Source organism: Pecten maximus, chromosome 8 (genome assembly GCF_902652985.1).
Source record: "Pecten maximus chromosome 8, xPecMax1.1, whole genome shotgun sequence".
Lineage (NCBI taxonomy): Eukaryota > Metazoa > Mollusca > Bivalvia > Pectinida > Pectinidae > Pecten > Pecten maximus.
The window spans coordinates 910,637-926,977 of record NC_047022.1 but is presented as its reverse complement, the minus strand read 5'-3'; the positions used below and the strand labels follow the sequence as shown (position 1 = coordinate 926,977).

Below are 16,341 nucleotides of genomic sequence, written 5' to 3'. Positions count from 1 at the left end.
ATTGGGATTGACTGTGAACATTGAGACAGCACAGAAACATAACTGGAAAGGAACAAAATGCGTACATTCAGTGAAAATTGCAACGTTTTTACCGTGATGTCCCTTTTAAATTGAATGCAAGCTGAATAAGTGGATGCATCTATTCAAATGACACATTTGCAGTCTTATTATCACCAAAAATGATTCAAACTGATATAATTTTGTTATCCGTGCTGAAACTGCGCATTTATTAATTACAATGTAGTTCGTTAACTTATTTCACCAGTAGTTTTACATTATAACCACCAGCATTAAAACTATGCCGTTTATCTTTTTTTAAAGATATTTCTTGTTAAGTATTGTACCATTAAACCTATTTCCATCTTGTGATAGTCTACCGGTCTTACGGAGACCACAACTTTAGTTTTAGAAACAATTACCGTCATAGACCACTATATTGTATAAGTTAGTTTGTCAAGCATTGTCTTTAAAACATGTATAGCTTCAGAAAAACCCCCAAGTCATCGGCATACGAGGGTTGATTGATAAGTTGTGAGCCTCGTATTGAAGGAGGTACTCAAGGATGTTCTTTGTAAGTCCTACTATTCTCTGACTATATAGGGCCGTGTACCCAAGGATTGGTCTCATTTTGTTAGTTTATATCGACGAGGTAGCACTCTAAATTAAACAAGACAAGCGTCTTTAAAATCGATTAGGGTTAGGGCCAGGGTGAAAGAGTCTGTTATTGCCATGGCTGCCATTTACGATTGTGACTTTAAAATGACTGAGCATCCACCTTATTCACCTGATCTAGCTCCATCAGACTTTCATTTTTTTCCAAAACTGAAAACAGCTATTTCAGGCACCCTAACCCTAACTCTAACCCTAACTCAAACATGCAGTGGATGACTTTCAGCTAAGATAAGGAGTTATATAAAAGTGGCACTGAGGCCCTTAAACATCGCTGGCAGAAGTGTATAGATGCTGAAGGGGGTTATGTTGAAAAATAATACAATATGTCTGGCACAATACGATGCTCGGCCCTCGTACATTGATAATGATATTCCAATATATTGTCAATATTGTTGAGAAAAATCCGCATTGCAGAATTTGTGTAGAAAATAAAATTAATAAATAAATGAAAAAAAATAAAAATAAATTTCTTTTTTTTGTTTGTACTTTTCATAACATTTCGTAAATAGTTTTGGACAGGGAGTGCTCTTCGTGATTCCGTGTAAGCGAGAGGAGAGCGGCTATATAGAAATAAACTACAACAGGAATACTATCGTATACAGGAATTGGGTAACTTGGTAGGATTTCAATATCTAACGATATAGCATATATATATATATGTACCTTGTGTAGACATTTACAGGGTGTTTACCCTATATATATATATATATGTACCTTGTGTAGACATTTACAGGGTGTTTACCCTATATATATATATATATATACCTTGTGTAGACATTTACAGGGTGTTTACCCTATACATGTATATATATATGTATATGTACCTTGTGTAGACATTTACAGGGTGTTTACCCTATATATATATATATATATATGTACCTTGTGTAGACATTTACAGGGTGTTTACCCTATATATATATATATGTACCTTGTGTAGACATTTACAGGGTGTTTACCCTATATATATATATATGTACCTTGTGTAGACATTTACAGGGTGTTTACCCTATATATATATATACATGTATATATATGTACCTTGTGTAGACATTTACAGGGTGTTTACCCTATATATATATATATATATATATATATGTACCTTGTGTAGACATTTACAGGGTGTTTACCCTATATATATATATATATATGTACCTTGTGTAGACATTTACAGGGTGTTTACCCTATATATATATACATATGTACCTTGTGTAGACATTTACAGGGTGTTTACCCTATATATATATATATATGTACCTTGTGTAGACATTTACAGGGTGTTTACCCTATATATATATATGGGGCAAAGAAGTAATTCAAACAGTGTAAACAATAAGGCTTGTTAAATTTTCGAGGCAATCCGCCCCATTATCAAAACACAAAAAATCACAAATACAATCACATAATATATATAAGAAGTACTGGAAATACAATAAAATACAATAAGAATAATGTTTTAGTAACTGGAGAAACCACAATGAACCCTTCGGCAAACGTGGGCCGAAGGCGGATACTAGCGTGACTGTATCATGTTCAACACTAGAACGCTATGCGACCAACGGCAGAGATCTTTTGAATTCCCCCGCACGTGAAAGTATATGGAAGAGTCAAAGACAATTCGTCCCTAAATACTGCTAGTGGACGACATTGCATTGATATCAGATTTCAGAATAAAATGTTGCATTATCGTCTCTACAGTGATTGATTAAGTCTGAAACTTTGAAAAATATCTTTTAGATAATTAGAATTATAGAGAGTGGTGTGAAAAAAACTACTACGAATATTTATCAAGACTGAGAAAATAATGAATACGAATGCCGAATTATCATTGAGTCCAAATTATAACAAGCCGATGAATAATAAAATGACAGTGTTTAGTTCCAACAAAAGTGTTCCATCACCTACCCACTCCGGACAAAGTACTCGTAATATTCTAATATGTCGATTTGGTACACGTTTTTAGATATGAACTCGGTATTTTATATGTGTACAGCGATTTACATCCTCTTCAGTTAAGTCAAAGATCACCATTATTGAATTAAAGAAGGACTGGAAATCAACTCTAGAATCGTCCAACAAATAGTCGAGTATCTTAAAACTAGATATGACATCCACGTGTCTTACAAAAAAAATCCGTTCCCAAAAACAGCGATACATTTCTCGGTCCTAAATAATGACACACCAAATCTCTGCGCACATAATTAATCAAAAGGCAATCTTTGTAACATTTAATATCTGATATAGTAACTTAATACTTTTAGAATAAGAAATGGTAATCAACATTAACTTATTAGAACATTTATTAACATTACATCAGAGAAAAAAATCAATCAAAATATTTTGAAAGTGTATTAAGCTAACTAAGCTTGGTCACGATATTATGCTAGCTTGACATTACAGGGACAGACAGTGCAGTATACCTGGTTACTGGGAACGATTTTGAATATAAAACCTTAAATATTTTATTGATGTATATGACTACGCAATGTAAAATATTTAACACAAATCGTGTTTTAGATCCACTGCTTTCATATGTATGAATTTTTCAATATGATATAGTTAATTTCCGAACGTCTCCGCGTGCTAGCGCCTTCTCTCCATATGCAAATGACATATTAAGCCCCGCCTACTTTGAAGGTTGCCAGACTTGCCGAACCAGTTTTCGCACAGGTAAGCCAGTCTAGTGAATGATCTAAAAATAGAACAGTTATTTTTACACCTGGGCCGAACTAACGTGAAAACATTGGAAGGCTACAACGTAGGGTTGGGCTGCTGTTTCTGAGAGCACGGGGGAAGAGGCATTGGCGATCCGGGGGTCGGAATTCCGTGAGGACTCGTGTTTTAGATTTAAGGAGAATTTTCGGAGGGACGGGGCGACTAATCGCCTGCAGTTGCCAGTTTTAAAATGAGGTACTGTATTCTGTAAACTGGTATGCCGGGAGCGGTATCGATATATTCATATTATTGAATGTTTTGGAATATAAATAAGTAAATATTGACGAGATATTTAACAATGATGAGTAAATGTTTAGCCAGGTAATTATATATTTTAATTATCTATTCTACTATAACAAGATATATACTGTAATGATAATGTAAACATGTTATAATCAAGGTATACAGATGATTGAAATGAACTGAAAATTTTATTTTTGGAGTGAAGCTGATGACAGAAAGAAACGATCGATACAGTGTGATGTCCCTATATATTTATTTTGAACTAAAACGTATACTTTCTTTTGATAGCACGTATTAATTAATGTCTTTATCAACCAATTATACTGTATTCGTTCTCAGCTGTCATATATATAGCTGCTGTATCTCTTTCCCCCACCCTCCAATCCCTACCCCTCCAATCCCTACTCCTCCAATCCCCACCCTCCATCTCGATCAATTAAAATAACCAACGCACAAGCACAAGCCACCTAATTAACCCTCAGTGTACCCTTGACACACCTCCCCATCCTCCACCTCGTCCCCCCGCCTTACCGCCTCAAACTCTCTACCTCGACTCTCACTACACCCCACAACTCGATCACCCACCATACATCCCCACCCTCTACCTACAACTCCACACCCCTCTACCTCGACTCTCACTACACCCCACAACTCGATCACCCACCATACATCCCCACCCTCTACCTACAACTCCACACCCCTCTACCTCGACTCTCACTACACCCCACAACTCGATCACCCACCATACACCCCCACCCTCTACCTACAACTCCACACCCCTCTACCTCGACTCTCACTACACCCCACAACTCGATCACCCACAATACATCCCCACCCTCTACCTACAACTCCACACCCCTCTACCTTGACTCTCACAACAACCCACAACTCCCAAGCTCACCATCTTGACCGCCAACCTATCATATCAATTCTCCTAACTGTCCACTACTACCCCCCCCCCCCCCCCCCCCCCCCCCCCCTACCCCACCGGTACAACTACACCACCCTTCCACCCTCCATCTTGTTTCCCGGCCCCTACACCTTCCCCACCCTCCATCTTGTTTCCTGGCCCCTACACCTTCCCCACCCTCCATCTTGTTTCCCGGCCCCTACATTTCCCCCCATCCTCCATCTTGTTTCCCGGCCCCTACATTTCCCCCCACCCTCCATCTTGTTTCCCGGCCCCTCCACCCTCCATCTTGTTTCCCGGCCCCTACACCTCCCCCCATCCTCCATCTTGTTTCCCGGCCCCTACATTTCCCCCCACCCTCTATCTTGTTTCCCGGCCCCTCCACCCTCCATCTTGTTTCCCGGCCCCTACACCTCCCCCTACCCTCCATCTTGTTTCCCGGCCCCTCCAACCTCCCCCCACACTCCATCTTGTTTCCTGGCCCCTCCAGCCTCCATCTTGTTCCCCTGCCCCTACACCTCCATCTTGTTTCCCGGCCCCTACACCTCCCCCTACCCTCCATCTTGTTTCCCGGCCCCTCCAACCTCCCCCCACACTCCATCTTGTTTCCTGGCCCCTCCAGCCTCCATCTTGTTCCCCTGCCCCTACACCTCCCTCCACCCCTCCATCTTGTTTCCTTGCCCCTACACCTCCCTCCACCCTCCATCTTGTTTCCTTGCCCCTACACCTCCCCCCACCCTCCATCTTGTTTCCCGGCCCCTACACCTCCCACTACCCTCCATCTTGTTTCCCGGCCCCTACACCTCCCCCCACCCTCCATCTTGTTTCCCGGCCCCTACACCTCCCACTACCCTCCATCTTGTTTCCCGGCCCCTACACCTCCCCCCACCCTCCATCTTGTTTCCCGGCCCCTACACCTCCCACTACCCTCTATCTTGTTTCCCGGCCCCTACACCTCCCTCCACCCTCCATCCTGTTTCCCGGCCCCTACACCTCCCCCCACCCTCCATCTTGTTCCCGGCCCCTACACCTCCCCCCACCCTCCATCCTGTTTCCCGGCCCCTACACCTCCCCCCACCCTCCATCTTGTTTCCCGGCCCCTACACCTCCCCCCATCCTCCATCTTGTTTCCCGGCCCCTACATTTCCCCCCCACCCTCTATCTTGTTTCCCGGCCCCTACACCTCCATCTGTTTCCCGGCCCCTACACCTCCCCCCACCCTCCATCTTGTTTCCCGGCCCCTAAACCTCCCCCCACACTCCATCTTGTTTCCCGGCCCCTACACCTCCCCCCACACTCCATCTTGTTTCCCGGCCCCTACCCTTCCCCCCACCCTCCATCTTGTTTCCCGGCCTCTCCACCCTCCATCTTGTTTCCCGGCCCCTACCCCTCCCCCCACCTTCCATCTTGTTTCCCGGCCCCTCCAACCTCCATCTTATTTCCCGGCCCCTACCCCTCCCCCCCACCCTCCATCTTGTTTCCCGGCCTCTCCACCCTCCATCTTGTTTCCCGGCCCCTACCCCTCCCTCCACCCTCCATCTTGTTTCCCGGCCCCTCCAACCTCCATCTTGTTTCCCGGCCCCTACACCTCCCCCCACCCTCCATCTTGTTTCCTGGCCCCTCCACCCTCCATCTTGTTTCCCTGGCCCCTTCCACTCTCCATCTTGTTTCCCTGCCCCTACACCTCCACACACTCAATCTTCAGATTCACTGCTTCTACACTTTTCTGTGTTGAATCTCTACACCTCATACCACTCTATCTCGAATCCCTACTAATAAGCCTAGACCACTCCACCCTTCCACTTTATCCCTCACCAAACATCTCACAATTACTCCATCGTGATGGACGCCCCTTCCTAGTCCTCTGCCCTGTTTTTCTCAAGCTCCTTTACATTCTGTCTTGATTCCCCTTGATACCTCCATCATATTTTCCAAGTTCACTCCCCCTGCTAACTAATACCCTCTCTCTTATTCCCCTATTAGGGGCCTTAATTTCACTAATTAATCTATAAGCTGATTCAACATCAGACGTCACTTGAATTATTTTCATCATTACTGGATGCATTGCTCGTTTAACTTGCAGTGTCCAGTTGGTAGGTGTCCTGGTCCTACTGGTGACCTTGACCAGTGGTCAGAACCTGGAGAAGGAGACTTGTGATTCTTCACGACGAGAAGTGGACGTCCAGATGTCCAATGCTAATGCTATTATTGGTGGACTGTTCGAGGTGCGGAATCCTGAATTGGGAGGATATGCCTGCGGTCAACCTCATAAAGGTAAGGTTAACAGTTGGTAAAGGGTTGGTCAGGGGTTGGTCAAGGGTTGGTCAAGGGTTGGTCAGGGGTTGGTCAAGGGTCGGGAAGGTTAGGGGCAATGGTCCATATGAAATATTTAACATTTTTGTGATGCAAATGACTGTTTTTATCCGTAAGACAAATGTTAGACGAGCATGTATCTATCAAGACAAGGAGAGTAAAACAGCAACAACAAGCATGGTTATACCGCCAATATCAATCCTTCCCACTAAACATCTGGGTAAATATAATCTTCTACATGATTCTGGATTTAGCGTGAAACACTCATGACAAACAGCACTTTTAAAGATAATTGACCAGAGGAGTGGGAACATTTAGAATATCAAGGCTCGAACTTAAAGGTAGCCCGATAGTCTGAGACTAGTAGATTTTCTACCCGGGCTAGTGGTTTGAAATTCCAGTAGCCCGACTGACTAGTGGAAATCTTGTATAACTTTATTTGATAAAAATGTCGGGCTAGTAAAAATCACAGTGTCACATGCCCGACAATATTTCAATGAACAACTCACATACCTTTGTGTATTATTTATTCGTATGTTCGCTGAAAAACGATCCTCCACTTTCCGTTTTCACTTGACATGTTTGCCTTGTGTATACATTATTAAACGACCGAGAGTTCCGAAAGCATTACGATCATAATAAAGTCTGAGGATTCCGATGTTGAGCACATGGTAAATCTTGGTCATGTTCGCGTTTGTATCGAAAGAATTATTAACGGCTCATTCAGGTTCGTTTTTGACAACTCGATTTTTGACACATGGTAAAAGCGTTCGTAGTAACTGAATATGGACCGCTACATTCAACGTCTTAGGAAACGGAAAGTGGGTGATCGTAATTCTGATGATAATGAGGATGTGAAAGCAATAAAAAAGAGAAAAAGATCACAAACGTGAACGGAAGTTCAAAGAACAGCAGCAACAAGAATGTCCGTGGGTCGAAATAGACACCACAGGACAGTCCATGGTATGCAAGGCTTATCCAGAGATAAGTGATCGTAAGGGTGCCTTTGTTAAGGGTTGTTTTAATATGAGAATAGACACACTAATTGTTCATGCATTGACAGTTCAATGTCTGACAAACGTGGTCGAAAGTTAAATCCAACTGTACAAAGAGAGTCATGATCAATGCATTATTTGAGTGTGTTCTGTTGCAAAGCATTGTCGACCATATTCTGCCGTTTCACCAAATTCCAAAACTTATTTATTTATTTTATTAATTTAAGTTATGATGTTATCAATATTACAGTTTATATCCTGATTATTATCACAACAGATTAGTTAAGTATTTACTGCTGATCTGTTACACATGAGGACATATACATGTACAATATCATGAGAAACATGATAATAGATATGTCACAATTTAACATAGATATTCATTGTTATATTTCCAATATTTTTCGGGCTAGCAACTTTCAATTTTACTAGCCTGACTGGGCTAGTGAAATTTACATTTGGACTAGTAAAATTTTGAATGGCTAGCCCAACTGACTAGTGGTTTTGAAAATAAAGTTCTAGCCCTGAATATTAATGAAATAATTGACACAATTTTTTTGACATCAAGTCAATCATAAAATGCTATCATATACTGTAAAAGTGGAAATGTTTGTGACCTGGAAATTTTGGCTTATTTCATGGCCATTAGATCTCGAAAATATCCACACACAAACATAATAACACGCAAAAATATTCACCAAGTAAACAAAATGCAATAAAGCATACATGTCGGCATTCAAGCGTCATATCGTCCGTGACGTGTAACGTTGTCATGGTCGGTCAAGCGTCATATTGTCCGTAACGTGTAACGTTGTCATGGTCGGTCAAGCGTCATATCGTCCGTGACGTGTAACGTTGTCATGGTCGGTCAAGCGTCATATTGTCCGTGACGTGTAACGTTGTCATGGTCGGTCAAGCGTCATATCGTCCGTGACGTTTAACGTTGTCATGGTCGGTCAAGCGTCATATTGTCCGTGACGTGTAACGTTGTCATGGTCGGTCAAGCGTCATATCGTCCGTGACGTTTAACGTTGTCATGGTCGGTCAAGCGTCATATTGTCCGTGACGTGTAACGTTGTCATGGTCGGTCAAGCGTCATATTGTCCGTGACGTGTAACGTTGTCATGGTCGGTCAAGAGACATGCATGGCTATACTAATTTGAGTATTGAGTAAAATCAGGGTTTTTTCTCCCAAGTTTGGGATGGGGCCCTTTTGCTCATTTTGGGAAGAAAACTGGCGAATTGGGAAAGATCTTTCAGGAGTTAAGTGCTCATTTTGGAATTTGGCCTAAATAGGAAATAATTACAATTGGGAATGGGGCGCATCAACAGCTCCAAAACCCCTCAGTAGAAGCCTTGAAAATGATAGTATTTTATCTAATTCAATATTAATTTATCATTGCATTTTCTTCATTTCATGATAATTATGATCTTTGAAATGTTACTGTACAGATTTCAAAATCGTTGATTACAAACTAAATGCAATAAAGATTACAAGTGTCATGTCAGATGTGTATTTCCGGGATATATGAATCTTTCAGACTTTGTCTACATTTGTTACAATACATACATTTTGTCCTTTTCCCACAAAACTTCCTTTAATATAGATAATTTGGATTTGAAAGAACTCCAACAGGCAGCTTTATAGCTCGCTAGAACGGCCTTGTCAGCCATGTTGTTTACTACAAAACGTAAGCTAACGTTGGTCAAGGGAGATAACTACAAATTTTCAAGTATATCGCAATATAAATCAAGCATAGACGATGTATACGTACCACTGGGCGATTCAATACATCAGTGAATCGTTACAGTCCACTAATACCTTCATTACAAACCTGTCCGGCTGTCGAGTATCCTGCAGAAGCAATACAAATTCCTCGTTTGACTCGGCCGACACAGCCTCCATTGCTCTCCGCCATTTTCCCATCTAGTTGCCAACATAACAAGATTCCAATTTACTTTTATTTCTAAAGCATATATTCATTTCAATGACAGAATTCCCATTTTATGTTTTACATTTCCAATATAGGACAATGTGTTGCGCAACTGTCCACAACTCTGAAATGACTTGGAATTCCTTGATGTTTAAATCAAATCTGAAAAGTGATTTATTAGATTCATATGTATCTAAATAACAGCTAGTACAATCACAATATAAGACAATAACAGTGGCAATCATTTCTCCATATAAAGCAGTGTAAGTTGTATTTAACTTGTAAACCTGTCTGTTGTTTTACTTCTTTTGTTGGGTTCAGTTTATTATGTATATAGGGACAATTCATCAATTTTGACAGGAGGGGGACGTAAAGGAAGATCAGTAATGTACTTAAGATAATACATAACAATATTCTATGTAACTAGTACAAACCAGATGTTTTGAGAGTTTGTAGTCGATAGGAAAAATGTAACAACCAGATTCGTAACACATGACCTCCAAACTCCAGACGGACGCTCTAACCTCAACCTGTCGCTAATTAGGCTATTGATCTATACATACCTGGTCACCTGTATCAACCTGTCGTTAGTCTATTGAGCTACACGTACCTGGTCACCTGTATCAACCTGTCGTTAGACTATTGAGCTAAACGTACCTGGTCGTTAGGCTATTGAGCTACACGTACCTGGTCACCTGTATCAACCTGTCGTTAGACTATTGAGCTACACGTACCTGGTCGTTAGGCTATTGAGCTACACGTACCTGGTCACCTGTATCAACCTATCGTTAGGCTATTGAGCTACACGTACCTGGTCACCTGTATCAACCTGTCGTTAGGCTATTGAGCTACACGTACCTGGTCGTTAGACTATTGAGCTACATGTACCTAGTCACCTGTATCAACCTGTCTTTAAACTATTGAGCTACATGTACCTGGTCACCAGTATCAACCTGTCGTTAGGCTATTGAGCTACACGTACCTGGTCGTTAGGCTATTGAGCTACACGTACCTGGTCGTTAGGCTATTGAGCTACACGTACCTGGTCGTTAGGCTATTGAGCTACATGTACCTGGTCACCAGTATCAACCTATCGTTAGGCTATTGAGCTACACGTACCTGGTCGTTAGGCTATTGAGCTACACGTACCTGGTCGTTAGGCTATTGAGCTACACGTACCTGGTCACCAGTATCAACCTGTCGTTAGGCTATTGAGCTACACGTACCTGGTCGTTAGGCTATTGAGCTACACGTACCTGGTCACCAGAACTCATGCCCAGTCCAATTTCACTACACTTGACTTTAGCACAGATAGTCACTGATCACAAAACAAAAGGCCTAATAGGCTTGTACATAACACTCATCTGCTAGTAGTGCCACTTACAAATTGATTAAGGTAATTTATGTACAGTATGTAGACACTTTGACAGTTGACGTTGCATCATATCGGGTAAACAAAGGCGATGTTCAGACCACAACTTTTTTATTTGTACTTCTAGTACAGTAACTTGACCTTAACTTGTGTCTCTGGCAATTTGTTGTTTAGAGAAAAAATTGTTTTACATGTGCAACCAATTAAAAGTGAAAAAATATCAATAAAATGTACACCAAAATCTGACCTTGCCTGAAGGACCTGTGAGCTTATAATGCCATAGTGTGGCCGTGTCCATCCTCAATCCGTCTTCTGTCTGTCAACTTTTCCTATAAAACGCTACTTATCATAAACTATTCAGTGAATTATGACCAAACTTGGCCTGAAGCATGGTCAGGTAAAGGAAAAATCATAGTAAAATCTTTATTATTCGTTTATAAATGGTACAAATTATTTAATAAATTACATATGTATACATGTATCATATTACCTCCAGCTGAGGTCAGCCGGGTGAATGACCTGGCTTCCTGGGTTCTCAGTGTACAGTAAAATGTTTCGTTGGAAAAATTTTGAAAATGATGAATTTTTTTCATTCCTGAAACAGCTATGTTATATTCTAAGGAAAACATTTATTTGGTAAAACATGAGCTAGGAAATAAAAAGAAGACAGACTTTGGTAAGATGCCAATAATTTTATCAATGTACACAGAATCTTGATGCCTGATACTAGATGGTCATAGACATGTTATATATAGAGATAATTATTTCCTCCGATTTCTTACAGAAATGATGCAGATATACGAAGCAGCCAGATGGGCACTGAACAGAGTCAACGCCATCAACTATATTCCTGGGGTCCGACTAGGTACGTCGGATAGAGTGTTTGCTTCCTCACAAGAAATCTTTTATTACAGAGTTGATTTTACTTCTTTGTTTAAAAACTCAAGAAAGAAAGAAACAATAAGTTAACTTCATAATTAGAGACAAAGACAACTTTCATTAATCTAGAAGTTTATTGGAAACTGATTTACTGAAGACTGTTTTGTCTTGTTACATGATCATTATCAACATATTTAAAGATTAATCAAGCAGTACAGCATTCCAAACTCCTTACACATGAAGGAGATTTATTCATATGTTTGAAAAATGAGAAAGATTATATTCTTCATAAACAATTTGGCAAATAAATTTTAAATTGGAGACAATGTGGTAAACTGCATGCATTATATTTTTCATCAATGGGGGGAAAGTGGAAATTAGGTATATGTTTAATGAATGAAGAAAAGTAAGAAAATCTCATATTCTTCTTTATATTTTTATCTTACAGGAATGAAGGCGTACGATACATGCTTTTCCCAAATGATGGCTGTCAATGCAGTGAACAGATTTTACCCACAAATCTCCAGTAGTTCCACTTCCTGTACGACAGGAAACACCATCGATCTTGGTTAGTCCTTACACCTTAACAAGGAGTCAGATTTTTTTTTCTTTTTTTGTAAATCGTGTTTTCTGCGAAGCATAATTGTTTTATGATTTTTAAAAACATCCAAAAATCGTTACGGTAGATAATATATCACTTATCTTAATCTATATTTTTGTTAATTAGATATATTAAACTTAATCAAGCTTAACACCATAATAATACCTTATGTTTTCCCTTCAAATCTGCTCAGTTACGTCAACAATTCATAAGTAAAGTACAGTAAAACCTGCCTTAGCGACCACCTGAATTAAACGACTTCCTTTCATAATATGCGACCGTATTTTTTTCCTCCCAACGTTATTTGCTATACTAGTGACCTGAATTAAACGACTACCTGTCAGACGCGACTGACGACCATCATTTCCGTGTCCCAAATGCTTAAAAGCGACATTTTTTCAGCGACTTTCCAAGTTTTAAAACGGAAGCAGAAGTCATAATCAAGAAGAAACCGGACGAACTTGTCTGCTTCTAAAGATTAAAAAGTAGTTCAGAAATGCATAAAATGTCTTATTCTGTCTCAAAAAATGTATTGAATTTATTATCTTTGCCCTGATAAAACCCAAAAACGAACGAAACTGTACTTTACTTCTGTATGTAATATACATCTAAAAATAGAACGTGAATCAACCCTGCACGCGTCGAGTTACATCCCCACATGATATGGAGATTCGCTGTAATCAGTGGGTAGTTTCCCAGTTTTAATTGCAGTTATGAAGACCTGCAGTATTGATTCTCACACAATATCATCAATCATTAGGGTATTATTTCATCATTTAACACATTTTTGTCATTTTGTTAAAATCTATATATTTCCATAATCAAAGAGAAGTTTTAAAGAAGTTTAAAGACTCTATGTCATCATTCACTCGTTATGATATTTTCAGACGTTACAGAATAGAGAATTTAGAGGCCGGGCACGATAGATCTTCTCAGATGGCAGTAAAATATTTATCCACTTTGTGTTTAAATTATAAATAAAAGAGAAACTCTTTAGAGGGTGGTTTAATTTGTGAAATATATTTATTCTTATAAATATACAACAGCCCACTCTTGTTTCCAATTAATAACCAGAACCATGATTATTTATTTACAAAGACAGTAACAAACCCTGAATTACGTACTGTATACAGTAATTTACTGTGTCATATCATAAATATTGTAAAATGGTCTGGTGAAGAGGACTGCTGACCTGAACCAGAATTAATACAACACTTTGTTACTATATATAGAAATCATTGTTACAATTTTATCTCCATAGGCCTGCTAGGACCAATGTCCAGTTGGACATCCAAGCCAGTGGCTGAACTGACCACCAAAATTCCAGCCTCAGTCTTGTCTCCCCGGGCAATGTCCACAGAACTGAGCAACAAAATGAAGTATCCCTACTTTATGAGAATTACCCCTAACTTGGCCTCCCAGGCAGAGGTCAGTACATAATTATCATGATACAATGATAGTGTTTACCTGTAAACAACATTTAAGTTAACATTCATATATATTCCTCTATACGACCTAGTCTCTCCTGTATGACCCAGTCAGGAGGGGCATGACACTTTCTATCCCAATAAGAATTTCTATGGGTTAAAATAAAGTGAAGAATGGGAGTATTTATGTTACACCAACATAGTGATACATAGTTCCACTGCATCATGTAGAACCTAATGGTTGTTTATCATTGATCTGACATGCCACTGTTAACAAATCAATAATTTCTAAGTATTTCATTCCATTTGACGTAAAAATAGTAACTTGATACATAATGTCAAGTTTGCTGGCTGTGCAATCGTTTGGATGCAAATTTTGAGATTTTACACAATGACTTGTATAATTTTATAACGATTAATGATTTGTCGTATTATGTAATTTAATATAAATGTTTCTGGGTAGCTAGTACTTATACTGTAATTAAAACTTAGATATTCATAATATCACACAAACAGGAAGAAAACACATAACCAAGTCACTGCTTTAGATGTTGTATGTCATATTCCTGCATAGCTGTTTGGAAGTCTGTTTATCTTATTTCAATTTTAAAAAGTCTAGAAAAAAAGAAAAAAAAAGAAAACAAAGCTACCCTGATTTAATCCAAGTTAATATATGTGACCTTTGACATTTTTTGACCAGGCTATGATTGCTGCTCTGGAGCAGATGTCATGGAAGAAAGTGGTGGTTGTGTATTCTGACAGCGTTTATGGGATGGATGGCTTCGATATCTTTAAGCGTATGGCCTTTAAGAAGTCCGTCTGTATAACCAAGGGGATTCCTATCCCGGCCACTGGGTCAGTTTCTGAAATTCAACAGCGTTTGTCTGGAATTCTCAACTATGATGTCACTGCTGGAGTTTTCCTTGGTTCGGCGGCACTTTCCTTGAAGTTTTTTGACGCTCTGGAGAACGTACCAAACGCTGGACAAATGCAGTGGATGTTGACGGATATGAACCTTATGGAGAGTTACACCTCACCGATTGCCAGGGGTGCCATTTTTGTTGGTCCGAAAACAGTCACAGTGACAGAGTTTAGAGATTATTTCCTGAACCTGGATGAAAATAATCCACCGTCAGAAAATCCCTGGTATCGAGACTGGTACATGACCATGTATAACTGCCGTCTCAGTGGAGTGAATTACGCCCCATACAACAGCCTGAATTTGTGTCCTAGCCTCACAGCTGCCCAGAAACTGGCTGCCTACATACAAGTGCCGTATGTGGAGACGACCATTAAGGCAGTATTCGCCTATGCGTCTGCCCTACGTGTGGCCCAGAGTGCCAGGTGTGGCCCATCGGGGACGTTCTGCTCCTCGCTACAATCTCTGTCTAGCGCAGATTTCTTCAATTACCTCCGCAATGTCAATTTCCAGGTAAATCTATATTTAACATAGACTTGTATTTTATCATATTAAATGGACACTTTAAATAACCAGATTTACCACTCTTTTATTATTTTTTTTTAATTTTCCTTAAATCACTGTAATTCAGTGATTTTGCATGCACACATTAAATCTTAAGAACCTGTGGTTTGAATACTTGTAAGTGTTCTCAAAATAAGGCAAAATTTTAAAAAAAAATCGTTTTTGAACACGTTTGTCTCATTCAAGGGTGATGTTTTGCCAATTTTATTGTAAAAATGATAACAAAAATTGAAACAAATCTGTATGCATAATTAAAATGAGATATCGATAAATTTGAAACATGTAATTATATTTTGCTTTGTAGTTCTCCTCAGCTGAAGGGATTCCATCTCTGGTCGGACAAACTCTCAAGTTTGACAGCAACGGTGACAGCTCCTTAAAAGATTTCAGTGTTTTTAACTACAACAACAAGAACGGTGCTGGCTTTTCCTTTGTTGAGGTGAGATGATTTTGTTTGGTTAAAATGTTTATTTAAGGCTGTATGTGATACCTACACAATATAACTGACACACAGAAGAGTTCTACAAGAGATATGGTTAATTGAACTTTGTTGAAATGTTAATTTTATCATGGAAGGGAGATAACTCATTACCATCATATGTATGTGGTATATAATTTGATTAATGCCATTATATCAAATTAATTATAAAGTCCGATGAAACTTATGAATAAACTTTTGATAAATAATGTATGTACCACAGTTCCAGTCAAAAGTCTTGGCTTTCATAACATGGATTTAATCGTTGTACAAAATATTTAGAAAAAATTGTAATTTAGTTTTCTTTACATTTCGTACATTA

The 16,341-nt window shown here is 39.6% G+C and overlaps 1 protein-coding gene across 1 annotated transcript in view; it reads left to right on the top strand.

Annotated features, from left to right (window-relative positions):
* Positions 1–3,404: 3,404 nt before the first annotated feature.
* Positions 3,405–16,341, top strand: part of LOC117333723 — a 32,864-nt gene continuing 19,927 nt past the window's right edge. The window contains exons 1-7 of the mRNA XM_033893145.1: positions 3,405–3,579; positions 6,621–6,811; positions 11,936–12,016; positions 12,479–12,598; positions 13,893–14,059; positions 14,759–15,490; positions 15,846–15,980. Coding sequence (XP_033749036.1) covers positions 3,575–3,579; positions 6,621–6,811; positions 11,936–12,016; positions 12,479–12,598; positions 13,893–14,059; positions 14,759–15,490; positions 15,846–15,980 — 1,431 coding nt within the window. The 5' untranslated portion in view covers positions 3,405–3,574. The remainder of the gene's footprint in view (positions 3,580–6,620; positions 6,812–11,935; positions 12,017–12,478; positions 12,599–13,892; positions 14,060–14,758; positions 15,491–15,845; positions 15,981–16,341) is intronic.